This window comes from Scyliorhinus torazame, chromosome 8 (assembly GCF_047496885.1).
Source record: "Scyliorhinus torazame isolate Kashiwa2021f chromosome 8, sScyTor2.1, whole genome shotgun sequence".
NCBI lineage: Eukaryota > Metazoa > Chordata > Chondrichthyes > Carcharhiniformes > Scyliorhinidae > Scyliorhinus > Scyliorhinus torazame.
Window position 1 is genome coordinate 34,082,799 of NC_092714.1, and position 15,523 is coordinate 34,098,321.

General features: G+C 46.1%; 1 protein-coding gene across 3 annotated transcripts in view; it reads right to left on the reverse strand.

Annotated features, from left to right (window-relative positions):
• dop1b (DOP1 leucine zipper like protein B) overlaps positions 1-15,523 on the reverse strand; it is a 176,303-nt gene that overhangs the window by 67,438 nt on the left and 93,342 nt on the right. For all 3 annotated transcript variants that reach the window (XM_072513343.1, XM_072513341.1, XM_072513342.1), the window contains exons 12-18: positions 14,805-14,913; positions 12,371-12,592; positions 9,440-10,088; positions 8,458-8,729; positions 7,205-7,357; positions 4,355-4,455; positions 1,969-2,159 (exon numbers count right to left, since the gene is read on the reverse strand). In XM_072513343.1, coding sequence (XP_072369444.1) covers positions 1,969-2,159; positions 4,355-4,455; positions 7,205-7,357; positions 8,458-8,729; positions 9,440-10,088; positions 12,371-12,592; positions 14,805-14,913 — 1,697 coding nt within the window. The remainder of the gene's footprint in view (positions 1-1,968; positions 2,160-4,354; positions 4,456-7,204; positions 7,358-8,457; positions 8,730-9,439; positions 10,089-12,370; positions 12,593-14,804; positions 14,914-15,523) is intronic.

The following is a 15,523-nucleotide window of genomic DNA, read 5'->3' on the forward strand; positions in this document are numbered from 1 at the left end:
TGGAGTAGCCGGAGGACATTGGCAGGTTATCTGTCTTCAATTGGGAGGAGAAGGATGTTGGTACAGAATTCAGAGAGAGGGACTGAGAGATTCTTGATCAGTTTGACATAAGGAGTGAGGAAGTATCGGAGGTTTTGGTAAGCTTAAAAGTGGACAAATCCCCAGGTCCGGATGAATTGTGTCCCAGGCTGCTATGGGAGGCAAGGGAGGAATTTACAGGGGCTCTAACCCAAATTTCTAATTCCTCTCTGGCCACAGGAGAAGTGCCAAAGGATTGGAGAATAGCTCATGTGGTTCCACTTTTCAAGAAGGATGGTAGAGATAAGCCAGGGAATTACAGATCAGTGAGTCTCACAGCAGTGGTAGTGAAATATTGGAGAAAATTTTGGAGAAAGTTAATGGTCCCTTGGAGAGGCAAGTTTGATCAGGGACAGCAAGCATGGCTTTGTCAGGGGAGGACATATCAAAGTTTATTGAGTTTTTCCAAGGGGGTGATTGCTGTCTACATGAGGGTAGTGCAGTTGATGTAGTTTGTATGGATTTCAGCAAAGCTTTTGACAAGGTCTCATTTGGAAAACTGATGGAAGGCAGTGAAAGCACACGAAATCCAGGGTAACTTCGGCAATTTGCGAAGTGGTAGGAGTCAGAGGGTGGTGGTAGGAGGCCGTTTAAGTGACTGGAGGCCTGTGCCAAGTGGCGTACGACAGGGACCAATGCTAGGTCCCTGAAGAAACCAGGACAGGTTAATAGAGTACTTAAGAAGGCATACGGGATATTCGCCTTATCAGTCGTGGCAGAGATTATAGAGCAGGGAGGTTATGTTGGTGCTGCACAAAACTTTGTTTCGGACAGAGCTGAAATACTGCGCTCAGTTCTGGTCACCTCACTACAGGAAGGGTGAATCTACTGGAGAGGGTATAGAGGAGATTCACCAGGATGTTGCCTGGAATGGAGTATTTGAGCTATGAAGAGAGGTTGGATAGGCTCGGACTTGTTTTCTTTAGAGCAGAGAAGGCTGAGGGGAGATCTGATTGAGGTTTAAAAGATTGTAAGGAGTATGGACAGGGTGGGTAGGAAGCAGCTGTTCCCCTTAATTGAAGGTTCAATAATGAGGAGGAATAATTTTAAGGTGAGCGCAGGTGGTTTGGAGGGGATTTGAGGAAATACAATTTCAACCAGACGGTGGTAGGAGTCTGGTATCCACTGCCTGGGAGGGTTGTAGAGGCGGGAAAACTCACAACCTTTGAAAAGTACGTGGATGAGCATTTGAAATGTCATAACATTCAAGACTCTGGGCCAAGTGCTGGAAAGTGGGATTAGCGTAGATTTACCGTAGTTTTGTCAGTGCAGACTCGATGGGCAGAAGGGTCTCTTCTGTACTGTATAACTCTTAGGACTACAAAGGAAAACCTTCAAGGGGAGTGAAACAGAATTTAAACAAGTACAAAGGGAAAACTTCAAGGGGAGTGAAATGCTTCTGCGAGGAACCAGCTGCAGAATGATTGTGTCTTGCAAGAGAATTTTAGAACGGACAGGCTACAGCTGTGCTTTGATCTGTTATGGGGTGTTCACATGAAATAAAGCAGGCTTCAAAGCTTCATAACCCAAAGCCACCCCCATCCCAGGGTAGACGCCCAACCTAGCCCCCTCCAGCCCTGCCCGAGCCCCCAGCTCCCTTGAAGGCCTCCCCTCCCCATGGAATCTGGTCAGCTGCTGTCGCCTTATGCTCCCTGGAATAAGTAGAGAGGGATACTCTCCTCCTTGCTCCCCCTCGGAGCTCATGGTGCCTGGTCCCCACTTTTAGGAATCGGTGTGAATTGCGCAAATTTGCGTTGGGCACGATGCGGCCAGAGAAAAACACCCCAGAGTCTCAAATTGTCACAAACTCATTCTCCATTATGTTTTTCACTAATATGAAGATAGGGAATATGTGGTTTTTCACTCCATCCATGCAACATTTGGTATTACCTCCCATCACTTTCTTTTTCAGGCACAGAATGGACGTGCGTTGTGTCTTTGGGTTGAGAAGCAGCAGGAAGACCGGTTCTAGAATTCGAGCAACATCATTCAAGGAGAGGGCACGGACAAGCCAGCCCTGCACTGCTGCCCCGATCGCTCCATCCGAACAGTTCAGACTGTCCAACACCACAAAAAGGCTCCTGAACACAAAGATGAAACAGACTCCATGAGATTACACAGTGGAGTGCAAGTATTTCTATCAGAGACATGCAGGTTATGAAAAACTTTCAGAAAGTCAATAGCAAGCTTCACATTTCACCCTCTAACTCAGTTTCTGAGTTGATGGCAGGACATTCACTCATCATGCCCTTTCACTTCCAAATGCTCTTATTGAGCCCACCATCTTGCTACATCTCTCTCCACCTCCAAGCACCTCTTCAATATTTCTGACTGCATCATTCAGTTCATCTTCCAATTCCTTTGTCAGTTCATCTTCCAATTCCTGCTCTTCAAGCAAGAAGGGCGCTGTCATTGAAGCAAGTGTCGGTTGTCTTGGTGGCGGCACCGTCCTCGAGCTGTGCATTCCACAACCAGAAAACAATCAAGGTGACCACTCAATTACGGTTCTGAGAAAAACCTTGCTGCATGCAAGCTGGCCTCTGTACTTGCTACAAATCTAGTGACTAGACTTCAAAGCAATTCAGGAGTTACATAACATTATCAGATGTCCTGAGGACATACAAGATGTTATAAAGATGCAAGTTCTGTCTCCCCCTCTCAAATGCCATTAAAGATCCTACAAGTCACTTTTTAAAATTGTTCTTTTTAGTTCAATCAAGTGAGAGGTACGTAATACATAGACACGGGATGCGTCTGCTGGGAGGGAGTAAAGGTGTAGGAGGAAATCATAATTACTATGAGTTTGCAGTAAAACTAGAATACAGAAAGGAACCGTTCAGTCAGTTAAATGGTCTCCCTCATGTCCCCTCATCCCCTCCCTGCCTCTTGATGAAAACTGTTCTATAAAATTTTTAAATAAATCTCAAATTAGTTAACAGGTTCAGTTCTAGGTATATACCCATTCCAGTTGAACAAAAGCTATTCTGCAGAGATTCCTCCGTCCCTCCCCTTTCGAGGTGGCAAAATCTCCTGGTGTAAAATCAGGCCTTAAGTCAAGACTTTCGCCTGAGACATCGGGAATTCAATCTAAAATGTTTGCGACTGCACTGTACCGAAGTTGTGGGAGGAATGCTCAGATGCCTTCAGCACAGACTGTACATTAAGGATACTTGTTAATTTCCCCCACATCTCACAAAGAACATAGGCAGCAGCTCCATGGGAACACAACCACCTGCATGTTCTCCTCCAAGCCACACACCACCCTGACTTGGAAATATATCACTTGTTCCTTCGTCGTCACTGGGTCAAAGTCCTGGAACTCGCTTCCCAACAGCCCTGCGGCTGCACCTACACCAGAGGGACTGCACCACCAACTTCTTGAGAGCAATTTGGGAAAGGCAAGAAATGCTGGCATCACCAGTGACATTCACATCTTGTCAAATTTTTAAAAAAAATTCTTGCTGGGATAGGTCTTGCAGTGGGTAGACTCCCTGCCTCCAAACCAGAAGCTCTGGGGTTTGAGTCCCAACCCAGAATTTGATGGAAGTGTATAATGCAGCCAAACCAGTTTGAATATCAACCTGAAAATCTTTCTATGCAAAATGTGTATGTTGCCACAGCAACCCAGACTCCATGAGTGAATTACCACCACCAATCTTGCTGGACCATCCTTCCAAATGTCACCATCAGCCTTACACAGTGATTGGCAGGTTATCTAACCAAACAGAAGCAATCCTTTCTTTATTTTTTTCGTGGGATGTGGGCATCGCTGGCTGGGCCAGCATTTATTACCCATTCTGAATTACCCTTTGAACGGTGTGCCTTACCCAGCCATTTCAGAGGGCATTTAGAGTCAACCACTTTGCTGTGGCTCTGGAGTTACATATATCCAAAATCAGACAAGGATGGCAGGTTTCCTTCCCTCTACAACAATCAATCATTGGTTGACTCATGACTGAGACAAGGCTTTCAACTCCAGACTTATTACTGGAATTCAAATTCCACCACAGTGGGATTTGAACCCATGTCCCCAGAGCATTAGTCCGGGCATCTGAATTACTAGTAGAGTGACATTACCACTATGCCACCACCTTCTCCTAATCCGGTCTTTCTCAGATACCTTTACACAATATCTTTTACGGTATGATTCACCAGCTGGTGTGGAGGGACATGACCTGTGGCCAAGCATCCATTGCTGAGCATCATGCCACCAAACCACAGGTGAATTTTCCCTTTAATAAATAAACGTTGAACTCTCTCTAGATGATGACATTACCTATCAAATGAACGAGTACAGAAGGACGTTCTGTTGCCTTGAATGTCCCGTGTAAAATGCCACAATACAGAGAACCTAAAAAGCGCTTCCAATCGGATTCCCTGTGCGAGAAGAAGAAAAACAGTGGCAAAAGTGTTAGCTTTGCTCGATACCAAAAGCACCGGATTTCATTTTTGACTTGACAATTCCAAAACAGCAGCTTCCGAGCCTATGAAATATTTCATTTTGTGATCTACAAACTTCATTGCCTAATCAGCTGAACAGAAGGTTTCACGCAGGGTTCTCCGTCCCGGGTCACCCGGAATGCGCTCCGCGCTGGGATAAAGAATCGGGCGCAGGGCATGCACCAACCTCCTGCCAAGTTCCATGCTGCACGCCAGCAGGAGCATATAACTAAATGGAAATGGATCATAATGGCTCATTTGCATCTATTTAGTGGGCCTGCACCCTATGCTCTGGCCTCCCATGATTCTCCAGTCCCCGCGGCCGGGACTCATGGGGGCGCAGTTCACTTCTGGTCTCTACTATTGTGGCCCCCGGGCGGTGGACCTCACGGTGGATTAAGGGGGCAACCATTGCCCCCCTCCTCGGCCACCGCAAGGTTCACCTCGTGCAGGACCACACTGGTAGAGGCCATCCAAGCTGAAACTCCCCTCCAACCACATATCCGCCACGATTCCTTTCTTCCCTCTCTCCGCCCTGTTCCCCAGCCCCGGATTGCCTGGGTGGCTCTCGCGCCCCACAGTATGGGGTGACCCGGCCTGATCTCTTTCCCCCCCAAAAAAAAAACAGGGACCTCTGTGTTAGGGAGAGGGATAGGGAGACCACCCACATTGACTCCTGTGGTAAGAGACTTTTTTTTAGAAAACATTTTATTGAGCATTTATAATTTTAACATTTCAACATATTAACATTCTAAATAACAATGGTCCAACACATGCAAAACCCCACAGTAACACACCCAACCTCCCCCACCCCAACTCCTAGCTACCCATACCTTAGATTCCCCGCCCCTATTCTTCACGGCCATGCTCCCCCCCCGCTCCCCTTCTGCAGACGGTCAGTTTTCCTTAAAGAAGTCGATGAACGGCTGCCACCTCCGAGTGAACCCCTGTATTGACCCCCTTAAGGCAAACTTAATCTTTTCTAGCCTGAGAAACCCTGCCATGTCATTGACCCACAGCCCCGACTTTGGAGGCTCGGAGACCCTCCATCCCAGAAAAATCCGTCTCCGAGCCACCAGGGAGGCAAAGGCCAAAACGTCAGCCTTTCTCCCCCCCGTGCTCCCGGATCTTCTGACACTCCAAATATTGCCACCTCTGGACTCGGAGTAACCCTCCCTTCCAGGACCTCTGACATGACATCTGAGAATCCCTGCCAAAATCCCCTCAACTTCGGACACGCCCAAAACATACGTACATGATTCGCCGGACTTCCCCCGCACCACCCACACCTGTCCTCCACCTCCTCCAAAAACCTACTCATCCGGGCTACATATGAGCCCTGTGGACCACCTTGAACTGGATCAGGCTAAGCCTGGCACACGACAAGGATGCACTGACTCTTTTCAGGGCGTTCTCCCGTAGCCCAACTTCCAGCTCCCCTCCCAATTAGTCCTCCCACTTCCTTTTCACCTCCCCGATTGGAACTCCTTCCCACTCCATCAATTCCTTATATATTTCTGAGACCCCGCCCTTCCCAACTCCTGTTTTAGACATCACCTTATCCTGCAGTCCCCTTAGAGGGAGGCGAGGGAAGCTTGGAACCTGCCTCCGCACAAAGTCCCATACCTGCAGGTACTGAAATCCGTTCCCACCCAGCCACTCAAACTCCTCCTCAAGCTCCTCCAGGCTTGGGAACCCCTCCTCAATGTAGAGATTCCCAAATCTCTCAATCGCTGCCTGCTGCCACCTCCTAAAGCCCCCATTCCAGCCCCCCCCGGATGTGGTAAGAGACATTGACCACATCAAAGAGATACAAACACATTAAGTGCATTCCAATCACTCGCGCATGTGATTTCCCTGCACTTAGCTCTTTGATGTGGTCAATGTTTACAAAGATTGTGGCTTCACCACTGAAGATGAAAGGATGTGAATGGATCACAGCTGTAGCTGTCCTCCTTCGAGGAATAAAGACATGGTGCTGCAAGGTATATAATGCTTCCCCACTGCCCCTGTCGGGACTGTTCTCTAGCTTCCAGAGATCGTTTTTCCTTGGGGGGGGGGGGGGGGGGGGGGAGGAAGGAAGAGAGAGAGAGAAGAAATGTGCTCAGTGCCTGATAAATTAGGAAGTGAAACTGTACCAAGTAACAAAGAGTGAAATCTAGACACTTGCAGGAAATACTTCTCCACTTCCCTAGTAGAATAAATAAACTAATCTGCTTAATGAGAGGAACTGGACTAATGAATTGAAACCAACAGCAGATTTCCAAGGTTCCCCTGTGAACGCAACATTTATATAAGAACTAACGAAGCAAATAAGAAAAAGAGTATAAAATTCTATGTTGGGTTCATCCACCAGTAAATAATTCACCGTCACGCAGATGCCTGTGGATTATGGCCCATTCAGGATTGAATCGGAGAGAAATTAAATGTAATTGACTTGATTTTTCAATGTCACAGTCCTTAGCAATCTTATTACAGCACAACAGATTCTTTTTATGTGTCCGAGAAACTCCATAATCATAAGAGAAAATTAGGTTAATTCATTAAAAAAAAAACAAGCTATTTAATAACAGTGTGGCTCATTTTGGATCTTTAATAGTAGCTACTAAAAAAATTTCATTCACTCGCCGTGTTTGCGTTTAAGGAGAATACAATAATGATAGAAAAAAAATAAAAGGAAACTCACCTTATCCTTGTGAAGCAATGCCTGGCAAATAATGTCCTCGCAAATGTTAGCAGCCGGAGAAAGGCAGTGCAATTTATAAAAGAGTTCAACAGAGGTGATGTGGTGCTCCCTGCTCTCCTTATTGAGTTGGTTCCATAGCACATGTGCAACCCTCTGTCAGAAAATAAATATAGATATATTTTAAAATGGATCTCAGATGAAAACAAAACATTACATTTATCGGTATTTTTAAAACACACATTTAAAAAATATGCATTCATAAGATGACCTGGAAGTATGAAGGCTACCCAATTGACATAGTTATGGAACTAAATAGATAGCTTCTTTACGAGAGCCAGTGTAGACACAGTGGGCCCAATGGGCTTCTGTGCTGTAATATTTAGTGATTCACTGAAGCAATGCCCTGGAGCATACCTAAAGCAGGACTTTAGATCGATTTTTCACAGTAGTTTGGAGGGTGGTTTTATAATTAGGAGTGTTATTAATACAGTCCGATGGGGAAAGTGGTCTGTGCATGTGGCATAATTCCGCAGACTGCAATCAACACTTATTTGATCAGTTTCCATGTGCTTTCCGTGTGTGGAAGGAGAGCGAGAACGATGTTCTCCCCGCGGAAGGTAGGCTGACTCTACCATCTACTGGCAGACACCCACACACTTGTCTCCATGATTCAAGAACTTCTCCAGAGTTGGCTTACACTTTTGGCTATTTTGGCAGCATGATGTATTTGGTTAAAAAAAAATTTGTACAGAAGAAAAATAACGCAACTCTCAACTCAGCAATTCAAATTGTTTTTCAGTAATCACCAATTGATGGACTGTATCCATCAATCCTTCAACCACATGACATGCCATTCCAAAGATTTTTTATAACTGAAAATGTTAAACATAAGCTTGTTGCAGGTGAGCAAGCACGGTAGCAGTGGGTAGCACTGTTGCTTCACAGCTCCAGCATCCCAGGTTAGATTCCTGGCTTGGGTCACCGTCTGTGCGGAGTCTGCAGGTTCTTCCCGTGTCTACGTGGGTTTCCTCCGGATGCTCCGGTTTCCTCCCACAAGTCCTGAAAGACGTGCTTGTTAGGTGAATTGGACATTCTGAATTCTCCCTCAGTGTACCCGCACAGACACCGGAATGTGGCGACTAGGGGATTGTCACAGTAACTTCATTGCAGTGTTAATGTAAGCCTACTTGTGACAAAAAATATCATAAATCACTACAACCAAGAGGTGAATTAGCATTGCCCCAGTAATGTACCTGATAAAAATTGGTTCTATCGGCCATAAGCTTCAATGTTGCTGGTGTAATGGGCGGCACAGTTATCATCTGCAACTTCCCAAGGAATGTTCTGTATTCAGAACCTTTGTAACGCTTGACTTTGTCTTCTATAACAAGTGCCAATGAGTGAGAGTGGCTAATCATTTCCAGCAAAGTAGATATTGCTACACTTTGCACATGGCAATCACTGATACAGCAAGACAGAGTCATCAGCGACTTCAGCCAGAGAGGAAGGCAACCATCACCATCACCTGAAGGATTCAAGCAGAGACAGACGGGCACATCAGACACATCTCATTAACAAAGAAACCCGAATAACCAAACTTTGCTTTAGTACACCAACTACCAAAAGAATATTATTTGCGCCAAAATATAATTATAGTGACAATGTGGTGGAGGTTCAATCTCTCAATCTTCCTCAGCGTCAATGACAAGGGCCAAGATTAGTCCAGGAAGGGGAACAGCAATAAAATATTTAAAGCAGTTGCCACAAAAGGCAGAATTAGTTGGTATTGAATATATCTGAGCGACACAGCTAAGATTCAGTTCCCATTTTGACAGTCAGACAGGGAGTGGTGTCGGGGGTGGGGACAGGAGGGAGTGGGTGAGAAAGAAACACTGCAATTGGCCTGTGTGCTGGGGCGAAGGAGAAGACAAATCATTCAGTGCTTCCACTTCTGATCACTAACCAGTCACCATTCTCAGAAAGCAAACAAGGACGGGGTTAGACTTGGCATTTACATCAGCAGAGTCGAGTAATAGTAACACAATTTTCAAACCCAATGAAAGGCCTCTTAGCATAACATGGGCGAGCACTTGTGTCACTGAAACATGCACCTTCGGGAATAAATGCCCTGACAAGTGCTTTAATCCGGAAGGGTGGCAGTGAGAAAGAGAGATAATGGGGAAGGAGGAAATTCATAATCGACGGGGAATAAAAAAGAAACACACACTAGCTTACCGATATCCTGGAATGCTGACAAGTAAAATGTTTCAATCTCTTTGAAAGACAGGTACACGGGAAAACTGCTACATTCCAGCAGAAGCTGGCAGGTGGCAGCGAATGCCAGCCTGCAGTCTTCCGTCACCTCGTCCACCTCCTGCAGCATGTGATCAACGTCCCAATCCCCTCCATCCTTCGCACACTTCTCGCTGTCAAAATGCATGAAAAAACCCCGCTGCCGCCTCTTCGGTTTCAACGTTGGCCCATGAACGGTGAAGAAATCTGACAGCATTTGTTTAAACTGAGGCAGGGTAATCTGTTTCTTGTCCCACGTCTTTTTTCCTCCCTTGGTGCCCATTTTCTCGTCCTCCCCCACAACCCCCTGTGCCTGACAATTTGTCCCGAAGATGTATTTTAAAGTAAAATGCGACAGGAGCTGATGTATATTCTGCACCGATGCTTGAATGCTGCCGCTACTCTTCCACACGTTGGTATGGTCCGATGATATTCGCCGGTCGCTATGGTCCTGGGATTTCTCCGATAGCATTGCGCTCAATCCAATTCCACTGTCTTCAGATCGCAGTGAAGGGAAGACTGAATCTGCTCCCTCTTCCGGACTGTGCTCTGCATCAGATACTGTTTCACTGGTTTCCTCTCCTAAAGGGCTCTGAAATTTCACCATTAATAAAGATTTGTATTTTGGCAAACCATTCACTTATACAGAGCCTTTAATATACCATGAACATTATTGGTCAGGATTAGCAGGCATTATATTGGGATGGGGAGGAATCCCAATTTGAAAACAAACATGAACCGCAGAATACTTACTGCACAGGAGGCCCATTCAGTCCTTCACGTTGCGCAGGTTCTCTAAGGGCATGTTACCAAAATACATTTTTGCCGATTTTCATAATTGAATGTGAAGTTAATACTGGCCACCAGCAATGAATACAGACAGGAAATCTGCCAATGGGTTCTGCCGAATAGGTTTTGCACTCTGGAGGAGATTACATTACATATTTGGATCAACATTTCCCTATGTTACAACAGCGACTACACTACCAAAAGTACTTCACTAGCCTTGGAAGTGCTTCTAGACTTCCTGGGGTCAATTCAAGTTTTCTCCTTCTCTCTTCACGTTAGACTTACATGTTAAGTTTGAGGAAGACATGACTCATCCAAGGTTTGATGTTGGGACAGGTTGTGCAAAAATGGAAGGTGAAAGGTTTTAGGCATTGCCAGAGAGGTAGAAGTGTGAAAACATACACATGGGGCGGGATTCTCCGACCCCCCCCGCCAGCCTGGAGAATCGCCGGGGGGCAGCGTGAATCCCGCCCCGCCGCCTGTTTTTCGACGGGCGCGGGAATTGTGTCGCGCCTGTCGGAGGCCATTGGCAGTGGCCCACCCGGCGATTCTCCACTCCGCGATGGCCCGTTTTTGGCCAGTCCCACCGGCGTAAATCAAACAAGGTCCTTACCGGCGGGACCTGGCTCTGCGGGTGGCCTGCGGAGTCCTCGTGGGGGGCGCCCCGACGCTGGCCGAGGGGGTCAATGGTGGCCTGGCCCACGATCGGCGTGCGGGCCTGCGCTGTGGGGGCATTCTTTCCCTTTGCGGCAGCCGCTGTAACGGTCCGCCATGGCCGGCGCGGAGAAGAACCCCCCTGCGCATGCGCTGGGATCACGCCAGAACACGCTGGCACTCCCGCGCATGTGCCAACTCGCGACAGCCGGCGGAAGCCCTTCGGCACCGGTTGGCGCGGAGCCAACCCCGCCGGCACCAACCTAGCCCCTGAAGGTGCAGAGTGGTTCACGCCACTCTTTGTCGCTGGTACGGCCTGCCCGCCGGATTCCGGAGAAGCCCACCCATGAATGGTGACTCCATGGCTGCAGATGTGATCAAGTGGAAGCATGTAGGTAAGGGGGAAGGGGCGGTGGGTAGATTCTGGGGGAACTGGGGAAGTGACAGTGTAGAAGAAATGTATTGAACACAAACACCCAGGGACTGTTCACATCAAATTCATATCAAGGGAGAGAGGTGAGGCATCAAGGGATTATTATTTTGATGGTTGTTGAAATGTGTCTTTTTTTCTCTCGCGGAAAGTGTATTTAAGGGAAAATTCATTGCATCTTTTACAGGGAAAAGTGGATAAATATTGATGTACAAAGGCTGAAATTATAAGTAACGAACAAGGATGGCATGGTGGCGCAGTGGTTAGCACTGCTGCCTTATGGCGCTGAGCTCCCGGGTCTCATCCCAGCCTAGGGTCACTGCCTGTGTGGATTTTGCACATTCTCTGTGTCTGCATGACTCTCATCCCCACAACCCAAAAAGATGTGCAGGGTAGGTGGATTGGCAACGCTAAATTGCCTCTTAATTGGAAATTATTTTTAAAATATTTTTTAAAAAGTATAGAACAAGACTTCCGGTGGCATCACATAGACCAAGATGCTCGAAAAGTGTTTCCTGGCTGGGTCTTGATTTTGATCCCCTTTACCTGCTCTTTCAGGGGAGTTTTATGACCACATGCCTGCCGTGGGTTTAGGGAACTGCTGTTACTTGATGGAGTCATGTCAAAATTGTCCGTAAGCATTGGGGGGGGGGGGGGGGGGGGGTTGTTGTTGTTGTTGATACATGGTGTGTTGTTTTGATTGTCATTTTTGTATATTTTGCGTAAAATGTTAAAAACCTAATAAAAATTGATTTTTAACAAAGTACAGAACAAATAAAAGGGTTTAGACTCAGGAATTGGATACCAATCAAGTGCAAATGCCTTAATGGATACTTTCTCCACTCCCCCCCCACCCCTGCATGTAACCCAAGGGCATTGACAGCAAATGCAGCAAGGCACTGTTACCACCCTGGCTGAGATCAGTTAACTCACACAGATCTGGGATCAAACCATAGACTTGGCTGATGTGACCACCCCTTCCCCCAACATGACAACCGCACCTCAACTGGTCTTCTGCTATCGAGCTCAATTTCCTGTGTGCTCTGTGCCTCTGTGTCCATGAATGCTGCAGGCAACTGAATTTTTCCGAGTGTCACATAGCACATCTTCAGACTCTTGGTGAGCTCTTGCAGACTCAGGCTCTCCATGTGTTCCATCAGACACTGAACAACGTGGCACAGCATTTGCGGAAGATACTGTGCCTGAATTTCAGAATACAGCTCCTGAAGACAATGGTGAACAGTAAAATTAATCCATTGCAGATGACAGTAAATACAATATATTTTCGCTAATATAGCTACGCTATATGGGTTACATCCAAGGCAAATAGTGGACTGGAAGTTCAAATGCTCCTTTAACTCCAAACAAAATTCGAGCAAAACTCCTGAATATTTACCTTCACTCTCTGATTCAATATTGGCCTGCTTCTCCCACCCACTGCCCCAACTTATCCACCTCATTGCCCCAGATACACATGAAAAAAGCATTATATAATAGTGCACATATCAAAAACGCAAAATCAAACAGGAGCTAAAGTCTAAGACCTCAAAGGGGTCCTTCTGATGACAGCTTCAAACCCCTCCCACCTCACCCCTCAAACACCTCCATCTACATTTTTTCCTCTTTAAATGAACTATCATTTTCCTTTGTGGGAGCTTTCAAGTTAACAGAAACAGAGAAATAACAGATTGGTCATACCTTCTGAAGATAGGTCCATGAAGTAAAACAGTGTAATTAAACAGAAAGAAAGAATTACATACACAATAGATTTATTGGCTGCGTTTCTGTAAATAAAAGTTTGTCTATTGCAAGGTTCCTTCAAGTTTATTTTTGCAGGAGGGAGGCATCAATTAGAGGCTGAACACAACCCCCATTTGGGGAGGGGGAGAACAAACAGGGAAGACCTGGTTTAGGAATTGAACTAAGAACAGATGGTGTACAAAAAGAAATGTTGTTGAGTCAAAGCAACCAAGTGCGAAAAATGTATTTTTGACCAATGTTTGCCATCATCATTGGACCAATAATCTGGGTTGCGATCTCGAGCAGACATTTACCCAGTAATTTGATCCAGTATCACACAAAGAAAATTGATCAAGGCCATGTGGGGATGGAAAAATGAAAATCATGTACAAGCAATTTTAAAGAAGTGTGCCTTACACCCTTCACCAGCTCCCCCCCCCCCCCCCCCCCCCCCCCCCGCGCCACACACAATTCCCCTCCTTTATTGTGTTAGATATCAATTACATCTTCTTCTATTTCTTTTGACTTTTTTTCTCCCCCCTTTGTGTTTTGGAAAATGCTCTCTCCCCCCTGTGTGTTTTGGAAAATGCTCTCCCCCACTATATTATTTCTAAACAAACATTGGGAAATAGTAACTCCGATGAAGGCACCAATAAAGCATTCAGAAGGAATCACCATCGACTATTTGTTCTCAGTAGATTGAAGAATACATAAAATAGGATAGGAAAACATGAAAAACAATGACATAATGGTCCCTTTCAATCCCAAATCCTTGTGCCCATGCTACTGTGGTGCCTGGGCCAGAAATATTGTTGTATTGTCACATCCCAGACACTGTTTGATGTTATGCAAAACAAAAAAACTACTGGTTGGTACAGTGGTTAGCACTGCTGCCTTACAGCACCAGGGACCAGGATTAAATTCCAGCCTTGGGTGACTGTGTGGAGTTTGCACGTTCTCCCAGTGTCTGCGTGGGTTTCCTCCCACAGTCCAAAGATGTGCAGGTCAGGTGGATTGGCCACAATAAAATTGCCCCTTACTGTCCAAAGATGCGGTTAGGTGGGGTTACAGGAATAGGGCGGGGGAGTGGGCCTAGATAGGGTGTTCTTTCGAGGGTCGAATAGCCTCCTTCTGCACTGCATGGATTCGAAGGTCCCACCTAGTGTCTGGAATCAGGTACTACAAACAATATAGTGAATCCTTGGCAACAGGGATAAGGGGCGTCATTCTCCGCCGGCGGGAGTCTCCGTTCTGCCGGCGCCCGGGGGTTTCCCGACGGCGTGGGGCTGCCCCACAATGGGAAACCCCATTGACCGGCCGGCGTTACGGAGACTCCCGCCGGCCGGTCAGCGCAGAAATGTGGCGGGGCGGGTAGGAGAATTTCGCCCAAGGTCTCTGATACAGCCGCTGAATTTACTGTTCCACAACTAACACAACCACCCTCTGGGGATGTATAATGTTCAGGCTTATAGGAATGTTAATGGGATCTGGTCCCCAAAACAATGAACACCAAGTAAGTTGTCACTAGATGCAAACAATGCATACCTCATTTGCATACTGATCAGTGCACTATAACGACAATCACAAGAGCCAGAAAATGATTATTACTTGATGCAACAAAATAAACTAAAAAGGGAGATCAAATATCAAGTCTAATCGTACCGAAAAACCATGAAGTAAATTATACTGACGTACCAATGGAATGACTTCTAAGAGGAACACCAGCAGATAACAGAGTTCTTGGATAGTTGGAGGAGCACTTGGACCTTCCTCCACCATGTGACTTACTGGTTGAGATCTGTTCCTGTAATTAACAGAGCATCATCCATGATTCCCCACCCAAGTTCAGCAGTGGCACACCATTTCATAAACAGGAGCTTCAAGTAGCTGTTTAAAAGCATTCTTCATCAGTCACACAAGTTTCAAGATATTAAGTTATAAAAGAGAAGGAACATGAATAACCATTGGGGAAAGCAATGACAAAACATCAGGTGTTAAAAGTGTTAAAATGCATCACAAATGCACATTTTTTTCCATTTTGCAACCTACACAGTCAAGGAGCCATGTCCCCACAAGTGAAACATAGGAAAGTAAAGGAATTGCACAAGCAATGGGCAATCCACAAACAGCATAGCTCCAATGTTTTCAAGGCTCTGTAGCAGAAGGATTACTCTACCCTGCAATATTCAATGCATCCACTAAACGGACATTACTTGGATATGAATGCTCCGGTTTCCTCCCAAACATCCCGAAAGACATGCTGTTAGGTAATTTGGACATGCTGAATTCTCCCTCCATGCACACGAACAGGCGCCGGAATTTGGCGACTAGGGACTTTTCACACTAACTTCATTGCAGTGCTAATATAAGCCTTCTAATGACAATAAAGATTATTATTATGTCCCCCATCAGTT